At 39.8% G+C, this 15,986-nt stretch overlaps 1 protein-coding gene across 2 annotated transcripts in view; it reads right to left on the bottom strand.

The window, feature by feature from the left end:
• Positions 1-1,103: 1,103 nt before the first annotated feature.
• Positions 1,104-15,986, bottom strand: part of hcn2b (hyperpolarization activated cyclic nucleotide-gated potassium channel 2b) — a 43,107-nt gene continuing 28,224 nt past the window's right edge. The window contains exons 5-9 of one of the 2 annotated variants that reach the window (XR_014274672.1): positions 15,540-15,686; positions 14,994-15,234; positions 11,377-11,541; positions 3,849-5,992; positions 1,104-3,687 (exon numbers count right to left, since the gene is read on the bottom strand). Coding sequence is in view for 1 of the 2 variants with exons in the window: in XM_082523972.1 (XP_082380098.1) it covers positions 5,028-5,992; positions 11,377-11,541; positions 14,994-15,234; positions 15,540-15,686 (1,518 nt within the window). In the remaining variant the exon portion in view is untranslated. Of the gene's footprint in view, positions 5,993-11,376; positions 11,542-14,993; positions 15,235-15,539; positions 15,687-15,986 lie in introns of both variants that reach the window. The other variant, XM_082523972.1, reaches the window with a different exon arrangement.

The raw sequence follows: 15,986 nt of genomic DNA on the forward strand, positions 1-15,986 counted from the left end.
AGATCCCCACACGAGCTGTGAGAGCATTTATATTAAACACAGTCTTCTAATGTATATTTGTATCAGAAACACATTTGTAGTTCAGTGGAAGTCAAACACTGTAGATGGAAAAACAATATATTAGACAGGTAGCATTTATTGATGTTAATGAATCTGCCTTTTAATCGAGACTACCAAAGGGGAGCACACCTCAGCACAAGCATTGTGTGGAATAAATCCTTCATGCTGAATGATATCTTGCATAATTAAATAAATATTTGCACAAGTAAATGAGCCTCTTCCAGCCCATGGTCAAAACGCTCAGAATGCCACCAAAACCACAAGTAAGCTGAAGTCTAATATTCACTATATGACTGAGCAAAAGATTTTTGATGATCGCTTTCTGTTTTCTAGAAGGTTTTCTGCTAAATCAGCTAGAAAAGCAGAATAAGATGGATATTAAATCTGTTAAAACACCCCTATATGTAGGTGATAACCTTTATTTGAATTGTAAATAATAACTTTACTTTCAACGTAAAGTTTTTGCTACAGGATCTTCTAGACAGATTTCTTGGTAAAAACGTTAAGATCCCTGTACATGCGAGATGCGTCTGTGGTAATTTGGTACATGCCTACTTCCACATACAACCTGGATTCATCATGAATTTTTCAGACCAACATGTAGCCAGCAAGGTAGGTGGAAGTGCAGCAGGAATCAATAACCCCAAGGTTCATTGAAATTATTGATACTTCCCAAATGCTCAGAAGGAAAGGACTAGGTTGAGTGGCGCAAAAAAGGACTAATAAACATCACATTTCTGAAGAGAAATCTTAACCAGTTGTGTTTTTAAAATAAAAGCTACAGAGAGAGAGAAACTAGAGAAAGGCGTTTAAATTTGCAGAAAAACTATTGCAGTGTTTTAGATGTAAAAATCAATAACAGCTCTGATAAATGAAAAAATACCTTCAAGACCTACAGCGAGCAGAGACAATCATCTGCTTTTACTGTATTAAGAAGCTCTGAATCTATTATAACGCAAAATTATTGACTCTTTGCATGTTTGTGCTTTTCTAACATGCTAATCTAAAATAAATCACCTAAACATGAGGCAGTGGAATCATACTGTAGTCAAATACAATTTATTGGTTTAACTCTGTAGTGGGATATATGTAACAGTGACGTTTGCATTCTGAGGAGCTCGCATTTTTACAGCCACACACAAAGAATATAGTATATGTATGTGGAAACTACCATATTTGCTAGGCACTAGGTATGCACAGTACATGTTAGGACACATGACAACTGCAGAGTGGCTCAATAAAAGAAATTCAGGTCCCTGACTCAGAAACGCCTGCACTGCACTGTTGATTTTTCTTAAAGTGACGGCTGGAGATTGTCGGCTTGCTTCGAGGGAGTTTCCCAGAAAAGAGGTTGTCTACATTTGTCTGTAGATTTAAGGTATTGATTGGCTGTAAGTATTGGCTTTGTACCGAGTCACTGTAATATGGAAGGTTGTTAGACTCACAAGTCAGGGATCTGACAACAAGGAAAGAAATAATAAATAGAAACCGAATCATGTCACACCAAATCCCATAAAACACAGAAACAGCCAGTATAAAATTTGCATCATATATTTTTACCTTCTAGTTGCTTATTGGTCAGTAAGAGTGAAATAATCCAAACTCGTTCGCATAATTGTACATCTATGATAATGTCGATGACACAAAATCATATCGTCGCTCGGTTGTTATGAACAGCCCTTGTATGTAAACATTTTAAACACCCTGAATCCCCACGCATTCCTCCTATTGATGACCTCAGAGAAATAAAAACTGGAATGGTAGATACTGTAGTTTAGCGTCAGAGCAGCACTGAAGCTAAGAAAAACGAGGCTCTATGAAGAAAGCACAAAAAGAAGCAAATACAGATGCTTCTGTTGCCGTTTCCACTGCCGTGTCTGAGCGTGCATGTGTGTGTAAGCACAGCTGACTTACCAAAGCCTTGAGCGTGTACTGAAAAAACCGAACAGCTGAGTTTTTGTAACATTTACATAACACTAAATATGTTTGTAAAGTTGCAGAAGAAGAAAAAGTGCATTTACAGGATTGAGGGGAGCACGCTATTGACTCATCAGGGGAAAAAATAACCCCAAAATGCGCTGGTAAAAGAACCAGGCTTTGCAAGTTGACTGGGGTGTGACATTACAAAACTAACTTAAAACGCAAACAGTAGAAGAAACCATGCAGACCTCACAGCAACTGGCACGTGAGTATATACAAACTCTGTGTGGTAACTGTAGAAAAACAAGCGATGCATCCTCTGTAATACAAACAGCTTTTCTCTCCTTTAATTATTATTTTCAAGTAATATCAGTTCATACCAGATGATAATATGCATTCTGTCAGAGATTACAAAGAGATTCTTTTTTTTCAAACATTTTCTTCATCTGTTTTTTTTTTTTTTATAGCAGATCTACATTTACAGTAAACTAAGTTACATTAATTAATAGTCTGGTTTACATGATGCACACTATGTTTACACATAGAAATACCATGTTTGTCAAGTTAGTTTGAGTGGACAGTAAGCGCGGTTTAAACGTATCTGTTTTCAAAGACAGATGTTCAACAAATTCTCAGTAAAGTTTGGGAGCGCAGTCTAAAATATGAAATATTGCATCTTCGTTAACACCTCAAGGGCAGAACATCTTCTGCATACAGTGGTCATTCACTCCATTTCAAACAGTTATTGCTTCATGTGATAAACATCACTTTCAGACAATAGGACTGAATGAGTGTTGTCTGATTTTTATGCTAAATCACTGTGAGGTTTGCATACAAAAGAATTGCAATCGTTGGAACTTTGGTTTCACTATTTCCACACTTAATTAAAACATGGGGTTTATTTATAATTATTAAAACTGAGCTAGTAATATCTTGTGATATGAGTAAAGGTATTGACTCAGTCTGGTTTACTCTCTTTCTCTGTTACCCCATCATCCTTTACTGTGTGCTTTCCACTAGAGTAAAAATATCTAGAAACTAATTTAGTCACAAATGCATTTCCTGTCCTAACAGAGTGCCTCCAGGAAACAATGTGAAGTTCAGCAAAATACCATTCTCATAACAAGCCTCTATTAATTATTTTGGAGTAGCTAAATAGGTTCCACAGGGCATAATTTGGGGATAAAACAAAAGCACAACAGACCTCAAAAACACGATACAAAAATACTTATAAACCTTCAACTTTGTCCCATTCAGAACTCTCAAGGTGGATAACAACGCCTGAACTGAAACTAAACAAAATGAAAATGCAAAATGATCATAGGAGAGGAACTCATTATTGGCACTGTATAATGAAATCCAATTGAACGAGAACAATAACAGTCCAAACAGACCCGGGGGATTCCAATTTCCACACTCATTACCCAGTAATGGTTCAGGCATTAGTGAGATGAGGTGAATAGAATAGCAGGTCCAGGAGAAAAGGTTCCCTTCCTAATGCTTTTGGACACAAATTGCCAGTATTCCATGACCTCTTATTGAAGCCTTAATGACAGAGGCACACTGCAATATACATCCTGCAAAGTATCGGCACGGTCCTTGGCTGTGGACCAAAACCGTAGCATCAGCAGCGGCATTGAGCTTCGCGGGAGTTTCATTATCGGTGTGAATTGACTTTGGCGTAGTGACACATGGCCCAAACTGCAACTAAAGAAAAGTGAGATTAGGGGTTAGGAAAAGAATGAATTTACATTTTGATGAGGGAATTTACATTTTAACTATAAAATTTATTTTACTTGGCTGGCAGTGAATTACAATTTGTAAGGTTAAACAGAACATTTTCACAATTGTGGGATATTACCACTTACATGACTTTAGTCCATAAACCTGCACTCCAGGGGATGATGTGTGTGTTCGTCAAGCTCAGGTCCTCCATCAGAGGCCATATATATGTAATTAAAAGGAATTATATATTTACACGTCTTTATGATCTACTTAAAGCCGCATGAATCAGTTTGTAGCTACTTGAGGGCAAAAGTCTGACGTCACTTACCTTAGAAAGTTGCTCACATGAGCAGTATTACACTACATATTATTGCATCACAGTTCTTTTTTACTGGGATGCTGGTTAACTCTGTTTTGGTCTCAACAAGGTCATTAAAACATTATTCAACAGCTTGTTGCTGAATTTGTCTCTGTTGTTGCTGCTGTGCAGGTCATTTCAATATTAATCATTTGCTGGAAAAAGACTGAACAGTACAACAAACTTGCAGGTGTTAAAAAAACACCTGATTAGAGTCAGTGCTAATTTAAAGTATAGTGATTAATGCAGCTTTAAATAAAACAAACAGGCAGACATATACTGTAGAAATCAGTGGCTTGGCTTGAAGAAACAATACAATCGTAATTTCAGCATTGAGGATATTAACTGTCTGTGATCTGGGACTTATTTATCTGAGTTAAGGGCTATCAGATCTTATTAGTCTGATTTTAAAAAGTCAAAGTAGACTGCTTTTAGACTGTATACTTTGAAATATCATCATTAATATTGTGTAGTCTTGTTCTTATAAATTTGGCCTTTTGCAGCCAACCTACTGAGAAAATCTGCTCAAATATAGCAATAAGATCCCACTAAAGTGCCAACTTCTGATACTTTAAGCACATCCCTGAATCTCTTTAACTCTCATCCAACCCCAAGTTTGCATAAAATGAGGTGAAGGAAGTGGTAGTGAAGCAAATCTCCCATGTGTTGTGGATTATGTTGTGAATTAAAAACACTACTGTACCATTACCAATCTGTGCAACTAGTACTTCTGTGAGTAGAAACATCTGAGTGCTGCAATTTTAAAAGTCACCATACTGACTTTATTATATTAGAACGGTCGCCTATCAGATCCTCCCTGCTGCATCTCATTCGACATTCATACGATCGGATAGTCAAACTGGAATAAAGAGAAGAGGAACTGTAGGAGAGATAACAGAAATCTCCCCATGTTCCTGTAGTCAAGATCCTTGTTGAGTCACTCTCCAAGTGTTTTTAATCAGGTTCACAAGTTTGAGGATAGCCTGGATTTGACTTTGATGTGGTCTGTCTCAGGAAGGCTCACTAAAGAGTCCTTCTTGGGGAGTCCCGATTCTCCCAGACCAGTTCCCACTCCTCCTACTGCTACCCCTGCAACAGGTGCAAAACCATGAACAGAACCAGGGAGGGATGCTACAGGAAAGGCCCCAACAGACATCTGGTGTGGGAGAACCACCCTGTGTGGTATGCCGCTCCGGATGCCTGTGTGACCCAGTGGGGTGTGAGGGGGCTCGATGGAAGTAGAAGAGACTCGTGTAGATTGGGGTGGACTAGGGACAGCTGGTTGTCCCATCTCGTGAGGCAGTGAAGGCTGAGAAGCTGACAGTGCCCTGGCATCTTGGCTCAGACTTCCCATTTGCAAAGAATGGGTGCTCTTATGTGTGCTGGGCCTGTGCACGGGGCTGGCTATGTGCTGCTGGACTAGAGAAAGCTGTGAGCCTGAGGTGGGACCAGCCAGGGCACTGGATCCATACTGGAATGATCGCCCACCGACTGCTAGTGGGCTTTGGACAGGGGGGCTGGACAGGACCGGAGGAAAGGCACCAGAAACAAGGAGTTGAGACTGAAGTGGAGAGGCTGAGACAGGGCTCGATACACTTTGCATCACCTGAAATCTCCTCATCATCCTGGGAGACTGCAGGTTACCCAATCCCACAGAGTTTCCTTGCATCGGGGCACAAAAATTCATGGCTACAGCCTGCTGGAGAGTGGCAACTGCTGAATTGTGGGCAGAGGAACTTGGAGGCGTAAAGATCCCACCGGTCAGTGGAGGCGTCATGGACATGGCCCGTGGGCGTGGCAGATCCACCTGTTGAACCATCTCCCGATCATATTTAACTATCTCCTGGATCATCTCGTTCTCACGATTGTTGAAAACACCTGAGTTGAGATCATGCTGAACTTTGTGCATCAGGATCGAGTTCTTCTTGCCTGTAAAGACATGGAAAAAGGAAGAAGTGTTGCTATAGCAAACAGAAACAATGCAAAAAATTAAAGCAAAAACAAAACAGACTTTAATGCTATATTTCCATACCCTACAATTTGTTAATAATATGCTAAACAGAAAAAAGCTTAATTTACACATATATACTGATATAAACAAATATACTGCCTGTATCCATTTTTTGCAAACAAGCAATCCAAGACTGATGGACACGCAGACACAGAAACACCCTCTGCCTACTGTAGGGTAATGCAGCGGTGCAGGCAACCATTATTTCTGCAGTGACCTCAGTGCATATGATGTAAGAGGGAGCATTTCACTGACAATATATTAGCCCTACAGGAGAAAACACTATTTACTTCAACGTATTTCTAACGTATATGTGCAGCTAATTGACGGCTATTGCAACTGCTAATTTAACAGGTTATCAGTAAACAGCACCAACTGATGCCTTTATTGCTAAATTTGATGATCGCAAGCATCATAAACTGCAAACGAGAGATTAGTGAAACCATCTGAGGAAAAGGTCTGTGTCCCAGTTTATATGGCATGGGGAGTCTCGCCTTGTGTTTGCTGGCAGATGCTAACAGACCACATCCAAATCAGGAAGCCAACCTCTGATTTTTATGTGAAAAAAAAGAGAGAACCTGAGCTGCCAGCAAAGCACTGAATCCAGCCTTGCCAGCTCAAAGCACAGCTGGATCCAATGCTGGATGAGTGGCCCCAATTTCAGAAGCAGTTGCACAGCCGACTTGAGGCTTTTCCCCATCATCATCTCAGCTGTGAGTGCGGTGGCCAAAAACACGCACTTGAACAAGTGATGTGTGATCTATTTTCTTAGCAGAAGCATACACTTGGTGAAGTAAAAAAACAGTCACGTGATGAATCCGACACTAAAAACTGCAATTTGTCCAAGGAAAGAAAAATACAGTATATGCACTCTGATCTACAGTAACATGGAATGCACAGGGCATGAATCAATGAGTTAGAAACCATCCCAGCATGCACCAGTTCATTCCTTAATTCAGTTGTGTGTTATAAATTCATGTGGTGGTCATAATGCTTTAAAATATCAAGCTGGTTTATGTGATCTCAGACTGTAAATGACTCACAGAAATGCACTGCTTCTTATAGCAAAACCTCTTGAAAGCACTCAAAAGTAAAACAGTAAACCAGCTGGGATTATAAAGGCAGATTTGTACGAGGCATTATGATGTATGCCACTGAGGAGTGAACTGCAGAATCCCACTTAGTCCTGAAAAAACTGTCTGCACAGATAAAACTAAGACAGAGTAATTCAGGTGAAAGCAGGTGTGCATTTCAGCTGAGGGCCATCCTGGGTCACAGTAGTACTGCAGAGAAGAGAATAATGGGATCGCACAAGTTCAAACCCACTGCTGTCAGGCAAGTAAGATGACTGTGTTAGAGACTATTGTGTATGATACCTGCTGAGTGCCTTCCCTCTGATGTGAGGCCCAGATAGGCTGATAGTCAGTAAACAGGCTCTCTCTCTCTAACACTAACACCTATTCACTCTAACCAGTGGCTTACATGTGAGGAGAAGGCAACTAACGGTGAGATCAGGTGAACAAATCCTCAATATGTCAGATTTCAAGGAGAAAAGTAGAAGGTTCATTGCAGGTGAGCATTAGATACTGTTTAAAACAGGAGGCAATGAAGTATGAGAAAAAAAGATGGACACTGTGATGTGTTGCTGCAGGGATTGGACATGTTGAGACCAAAGACAAGATGTTGGCAGCCTTCCTAGCAAAATCCAGATGACCCAACATCTGTTGTGCCCTGGTAACAAAAAGGGACTCACAGCAGAGCACAGCATGTAGAGAGGTTTGTGTGTTCATATGGAAACTGTAGTATTGTCAGCTCGATTCACCAGTGCGGATGGCAGCCTGGAAAGCTGACTTCAGAGCTAGGTTATTTGTAAGTGCAAAGCCTGAGATCTACTGTACATCACAAACAAAGATTATTATTCTACCACAACCAGCTGCTAAGCCAGAAGGAGAACATGAGGGGAAGGCTGATGATGATTTGGTGACTTGTGCTTCACCAGCATGATACATTTGCTGCATGTGTGGAATAAAAACACTCACAGCTTGGGAGTTTAATAGTGGAATTACAGTGTGATTATGAAAATCTGCACTAGAGTGTGCAAACACATCTATACAGGTTGATCATATTTAAACGTCAGCAGTTTTGCTTGATTCTGTGTATCAAGCAAGATTTTCCCACAGATGGGATTCTCCTGATAATGCCAACAATCAGAAAAGGGGGACACGCTGTAACATGTGTGGCCCTGGAAAGGTATGATTCAATTTAGCTTTTATATAGACACACAAAAAATCAGAAGGCTTGGAGAAAATTAATCAAAAGTGTGGGTGTTCCTGGTAAGTACTGTTGCTTCATTCCAGCTCTGTGTTGAACTCCTCCTCCTCCCACTGACTTTTATGGGGATTTTATCTGCTGATAACACAGAGCTACTCTCTGAGGTGTTTGGAGGCTTGGAAAGAGGAGACAAAGGAATGCATATTTGTTGGCTTGCATCCTTGGAAATTCTCTTAAGGAAAACAGCAGTTGGAGAACTCGGCATCACACAAAATTATTGTATCAGTGTGCAATGAATGTGCGATCTAGCTGCCTTTGAAATGGTTGCATTGAAGGGGATCAGGTCTGCATCTACTCGCAATCCTATTGCGATCTTCAAAGCTACTTTGGTGCATCGAGACTGGCAATAAAACAGCAATAAGACCGAGTCAGTCTGCTATCAGTTTGTGATTGAATGACATCAAACAGATGAACAGGTTGAACTGTGATAAACTGGCAGATTGACAGAAAACTGACATTAAAGGTACATTTACATCAACTACTTACATTCCAGTCAGAACCTCATAGATCGTAGAATTCCTCCACAGACAGTAATGTACTTATTCTAAGACAGCAATTTAAGTGCAACATTACATTGGAAAAAGACCCATAGAAGAGTTGTGTATTCCACAGTACTTGTAATCAGTTGCCAAATCAAAAAAAAATTCAATGGATTCACCAGGGAACCACCAATTTGTCTAAGTCACAAGGAGGTTGCTACCATGTTTTTTCTCTAGTGTGACTGAGCCATTGAGAGATGGAATTTCTCATAGATATGGTGGTGTTTCTTGTCATACATCCTCCTTGGGTGCTTGTAAACTGGCCATGCTGTAATGCCAGGCTCTGCTCATCAAATGTGCATCATAAATAGCAGCGATGGATGACAATAAAAAGAGGAAAAGGCATACAACCATCTGATTGCATCCTCTAAAGTGCAAACTTGGTTGGGGATTATCATGCTTTTGAAGAAGTTGGCACTGCAAGTTGGACCACCCTCATCTGCAGAATTCAGAGATAAAGCACGGATAATACGTCACTGTTTCCACAGCAATACCATTGCCAAGTAACACCTAGAGTTTCTTTTACTAGCCATTGATTAGTAGAGAATAATGACACATACAAAGAAGGTCACACAAGTGTCTCTATGGCCTCCATTAATGGCCTACACAGGTCAAACACTGTTGTCATTAAAATGCACGGATGGCTGAATCAGCATTCCTCATTCAAACTTCTAGTCATAAATGCCCTCACAGAAAACAATACATAACTACTGAAGACAATTAAGCTTAAAGATTTATTTAATCATGAAAGCTATTTAACCAACAAAGCATGTGTCTTTTATTTAGACTCTTATGTTCTTAAGGCACCTTTTTATAGATCTCTGTGTCTTTGATCCACTTGTTTTCTTCTGAGAAAGACTGTTGAGAAAGCCAATTAAAAGAGCTCATCATTAGTGACTAGTATGCATCAAGTATGCACGGAACCCGGTGGGAATGTTTGATTGGAGGTTTGGTCTTGAAGCAGACAATCCAAGCCTCTCTTTAAATATGTGAGTTGCCTGACTGAAGTCTGCTCATGTGTGGAAACTGGCTGCTATGGCAACAGCTGGCAGGTGGCAGATTCAGGGCCTCGTGAACATATGAGGTGTGGTCATGTGATGAGGGATGTAACATTAGCTGACCTTGGGGGGCATGACGGGAGACGGAAAGTTGTTTTTAATGTGAAGGAAAATATAAACTGTCAATCAGCATTCATGAGCACATCTTTGTGTGTTTTTGTTTAATATTTGTTTTATATACATTCACTCCAGACTGAGGCTACTGAACAATCGCTGGAAAAAAAATCAGAATTATGCATTTCAAGTAAAGTAAAAGTTTTAACTGGCTTTGCTTTTCTTCCCAAAATGGCAAATATCTACCAAAAGAGTTAAACTGCACTAAAACAACTGAGCTTAAGGAACCTAATAACATACAAAGATACATATTCACCTTTGATTTCTTTCCTGAGCCGTACACACAGCCCTTGTTAGGATCATTCATAGACTACATCCCAGCTGTCAGACCGTGCAGTGTTTTGACAGAGACATCACAGTAATGAATGAGTATGTTTTCCTTATGCTTCATTTCATCTTGTGAATGACTCATAAGCTTATGAAGACAGCAATGCGCGTGGCTTTTATCACTGAGGCATAATTATCCAAAACTAAATCTCTGTTCATATCTCTGTTCATAAATCATGTCAGAATAAATACATTTTTACTGTTTATTGTTCTTTCGCACATTTTTTCTCTTTTCTTTATTGTAGCCTAGCATGTTTCTGCATAAATTTAAGAGACGATATTGGACTGAGGAGCCTGAGTGCTGCAGTACTGCACAAAAGCCTTACAACACCCTTAATTTATTTAAAATTTGCTTCCAAAAAACTGACCTTTTTGCATTTTTAAAAGTGGTCTTTGAATACTTATTCTCTACTGTTTCTAAAGGTCTTTTTCATTTTCTATCATTTTCAGTCTTGTCCATGTACCTGACCATTTTCAGAGGATTGTTCTTTTTTGGTTTGCTGAACCATTTAACACTGAATCATTCGAGCATAAAAGGCCTCCTAACTCAAGTAGCAGCTTAGCAAAGAACCCGTTTTAAATTATATCTTTAGACATTGTGTTATCAGCAGCCGTTCACAAAAACACATAATTTGTTCCAAATTCTTAACAAGGTGATTCCCCAAGAGCTATGAGCTGAAAGCTTTGATTGGTGTGCAGTATGTTCTTAAAAAAATTGAGAAAAGTGGACAAATGGAGGACAAAAAAAGGAAGAAGTGGTAAGCCTTAAAAAGCTATCTACAACAGATGAATAGTATCTGAAAGCTGTGGTCTTAAATATCTTTTTAATCTTTTGGCTTTTGTTTTAAATTTCTAAACTTTTAATCACATCATAGTAAAACACCTACAGGAGACTACCCAAATCTATATTGAACATAATGGCAGTCTTCTTACCTATCCTGTCCAATCTGTCAATGGCAACTGTCTCAAAAGCCCTCCTCATCATGGGGTACTCCTCCAGCACCTCATTGAAATTGTCCACAGAGAGAGAATACAGGCGACAGTAGGTGTCCGCACGCACACTGGCTGTCCGTCTGCCACGGGTCAGCAGGCAGATCTCTGGAGGGGTGAGAGATACGGTCAGAACAGAAAATGGCAAACCCACAGATTTCAGTGCGTTAGACAGCAATAGAGAAAAGAAGAGAAGAGGTCTGTTAAGCAGTGCGACGCTCAGCCAAAACACTGTTACAGTACATTAAATGTTAAAATGTTCTATTATGTTTCCGCACAGGCTGTGGAAAACTCCTGGGCTTAAGAAAATGTGTGCTCAGAACAAAGGCTGTGTGTCATCAGCATGACCCGCTGAATGTAACCCTAGGTATTTCCTCATTCACTAGCACTACACTGACAGCAGTGTATAGCATATATAGAGATGTGCTCCATTGCATTCAGTTGTTTCCCTTCCCTTCTTTAGTATCTTCTTCTCTATTACTTTTCCCTTTTATTGGCTGGAGCTGACTGTTGTCTTGACAACCATATTCCCTCCTTTTCCGTTCCCTGAAAGGTTGACCTCCTCTGACTCTCTGGGGAAGGGGGAAGGGGATGTGGGGGCACCAGGATACTCCATTAAGAGCAGGCACTGCACTGGACTGTTCCTGTCTGTTTATATGAGGTTTCTCACGAACTCAGAGCAATCCAAGGAAGTCGCACTTTATTTTATTTTATCTACTTTCTAATGTCACAAAGTTAGTTATATTTCCATGTGTATCTGTTAAATCCACTACCAGACAGCAATAACATCTGTGTTTACACCCCTGTAGAAAAATCGTTTTGGTGTCTACGATGAGTAATTTTTAAAAATTATATATTTTTTGTTACCCGTCAGTTTGGGAAGTCTTAAAGCTTACAGTAACAGGTGTGGCAGACACAGGTAGCTGTAGCTGATACCTGTCTGCTAGTTGAATGAAATTCAAGTATTTTAATACTTTGTTATTGAGGACTAATTAGCACATATATGTGTATATACACATTTTTATAATATATACAGTCCATTAGATTCTCCGTTAGCATAAGCTTCTTTTCATACCGGCTGACTCTCTCTGCAAGAAAGTTTTTCCACCAAACAAAGGTACTGATGTAAGGCTACACATACATGCACTTACACATTTCTAGACAAGTGACCTATAGTGTGCAATAGAGTGCATTCATATTAATTCACTGACATCATATTAAAGCAACTGCTAGTGATTACCAGCAGTTGCTTGAAATCCACTTTTGTTAGAATTGTAGGAAAAGGCATCATGTTCAGAAAGCTCTCTTGAAATTGGAATATCCCTGTTTACACAAAACGCAGCCATTTAGATACTGGTAGCATCAATAGTGTCTACTGGGAAGTGCAGACAGAGGATAATAATACCAATGAAATTGCTGCCACTGAATTAAAAGGGTTTCCAAACCACTGGGTGACCATTTGTGGCTTGTAGATGGGGAAACTGCCATCCTTAAATATACTGAAAGAACAGAGAAAGGCTGGATGGTTAATGTGAACTGTGGCAATTTGGATCTTTGCTTCAATTTTGGATCATGATCATTGTAACCTGTTTCTGTGGCATCACCAGCTCTGTTTCCTGTTTCAGTTAATGTAATATCTGCAAATTCTCTTATTTACGGCTTCATTTTCTGATGTGTTGACAGGAATTAACCCGTTCCCCTGGGATTTTGTTGGGACACCAGAAGAATCTGAGTTACAAACTGCTTGTCCACAGGATCTGCTCACACACTGTGTAATACAGATGATGATTATGAGGTTATGTTTGGCTGTATTCACTGTGGACTTTATGGAAAGGGCATAGGGGTAAAAGAGGAAAAACCGTTCCTCAAAGTGCAATCTACCCCATCTGTGTGTGATAACTGTACAAAATGTAGTGTGGTGTGGAAAGGAGAAAATCCACGAAAAGGTTCCTTAATGTTAGAAAATCTACCAGTGGCTAAGGTTAAGTCGGATACTAAAATTTAAAAGCAGGTAAATCCAATCAAAAAACACTTTGTGCATTAGCTTGTTGGTGATGGTGACATCACCATCTACTTAGTGCTACTGACTTATTCAGAGATTTTACCACACATACACACCCCACTGGAAGTTTAACCGTGTTGTCCCCTCGGTTCTTAGCTCACTGCTAGCTGTGTGCATGGAGACCTGTGATTTCCTCCCTGGTCGCAGGCATGACTTCAAACACTCGATGTCTGACATTATAACTAAGCTGTAGTGCCTCTTCACCTCACTGTGCAATACCTTTTGTGCAATACTTTTGTAAATAGTCAACGGTGCAATAGACTCAATACTTGAAATGTGCAATTCACTTGTATTTTTATTTTTATTCCTATTTATTCTATTTATCCCCTTCGTATATTTTATTTATATTGTCTCTGTATTTATATATATGTGTGTGTGTATAACTCTGTAACTTCTGTCGGTGCTGTGCTTTTTTGGAAATCGAATTTCCCAGAGGAACCCACCCGAGGGATTAATAAAGTTCTATCTTATCTTATCTTATCTTATCTTATCTTATCTTATCTTATAAATGGCCCCATCATCTTCATTCTGCTGTGCTAATTAGGTGTTATTAATTAGGTGTGTGTGTGTGTGAATGGATGTGTGCATGTGCGTGCTGTGCAGTCATGTCACTACAACAGTGCTCTGGGCAGCTGGCACATCAACGAAACTGTGAGTGGACAGAGCTTCTGCAGAGGGCATCGGATGTTAAAAATGCAGCCCAAAGAGTCACGCTACAGGACCTAAAAAGTGTATGTTGGTGTGTGTGTGGGTTTATGCGTGGCAATAGTAGCACCACATGCTTCTAAACAGCCACAGAGGAACAACAACCCGGGAAAGTGGGACAGAAGTCGCCGTAAGGCTGAACAAGAAGTCCAAATAAAACATTGGGGTAGTTTTTTGTTTATCTGCAAACTGCAAAATTAACACACACATCTGTGATATTACTGAAGTGTGGGGCTGTCAAACACAAGGCCCAGGGACCAGAAATGGCCTGACAAAGACGCCAATCAGGCCCATTGGACAGCTTTGGAAAATGTGAAAGAGAGCAGAGATTTTGGACTTTTAACTGTATTTTCATAGGTTTTACAGTATTTCCTACTGATAAAGACATTGTTATTCACACTACACCAAAGTAATTGAATAATAGATAAACAATACCAATTAAACTACAAAGCTCACTGCCTTTTCTAGGCAAAACATTCTCTGTAATTTTACATATTTAATTTTTGTGCCGACTGATTTCTGTCATTTGCTACAGCAGCATTTCTTTATCGTGTAGGAAAACTGAGATTTACTGTTGAAATTGCACATTAAATGAGATTACATTTGTAATGAATTATCTTTACACAGACAGAAAGGGGAGTTTTGCTGCTTTGGCCTACTTACGATCAAAGTGAGTTTTAGGTGGACCATGATGTAAAATGAGTTTTACATCCCTGCTGCAGTGGATTCTAGTGGGAAGTAAAGTGTAAATAACCCATAGAAGAACAGAAATGAATAGAACTGAGTAGATTACCTCCAAAGTAGGAGCCATCCATCAGCTTCATGCCAATGCTTCCTTTGGTCAGGACGCTCACCACCCCGTGCTGAATGAAGTACATCTTCTTGCCAATTGTCCCCTCTCTGATGATGTAGTCTCCAGGCTGAAATACTTCAAATCTCAGTTTGGTCAGCATGGCTGTCACAAAGTTGGGATCTGCGTTGGCAAACAGCGGCATGGAGGCCACCAGCTTACGGCAGTTGAAGTTGACAATTTCCTAAATGGCAACGGGAGATACAAATGGTTAATCTGCGCAGATTTTTAGCACAGGGATTTACAGTTAAAGATACAAACACGGGTTTGGTGATAGCTGTCTGAATTAGACCATTTTATAACTAAATACATACAGAGAAGGCTGGAAGTAATCGATTTTAAACACGGGGTTACATTTTTCAGATGAAACAAGGATAAATGACTATTTTATTGAATTTATTCCATCTTATTTCATCTGTGGAGGCATGTGTGTATTCACGGGTGAGTGAGTACATCACAGAAAATGTATGGGATTTTTTTTTTTCATACCTCGCGCAGAGGCTCATTAAGCTCCTCCAGGATGCTCTCTTCATCAAACATCTTGCCCTGGTATCGGTGCTCATAGTAGTCATGGATTTTCTGTCGGAAGTCGGCTGGGAGTTTGTGGAATGACATGTACTGCTCCACTTGTTTGTACTGGAAGATGGAGAGAGGCATAGGAGAATATTAATGAGAATGAACAGAAGCATAAATCAATGAAAACAGGATTCAGCAACTTTCTTGTTAATTTTGACACTTTGCAAAGTACGTCCGACTTTAAAGAATCACCACGGCCTTGATACAGAAGTTGCAGCAGCTGGAAAGACAATTCTCAAAAGACTGTGCATGACCAATAAAGCAATTGAGATGTACAGCGCTGCACACACAGGGATCCTATGACCTATTTATACCTGGTAGCCATGGGAAGAAAATTGTGATGAAGTAGTTAAGGAAACA

The sequence above is a fragment of the Aulonocara stuartgranti genome (genome assembly GCF_965226115.1).
Source record: "Aulonocara stuartgranti genome assembly, chromosome: 23".
Lineage (NCBI taxonomy): Eukaryota > Metazoa > Chordata > Actinopteri > Cichliformes > Cichlidae > Aulonocara > Aulonocara stuartgranti.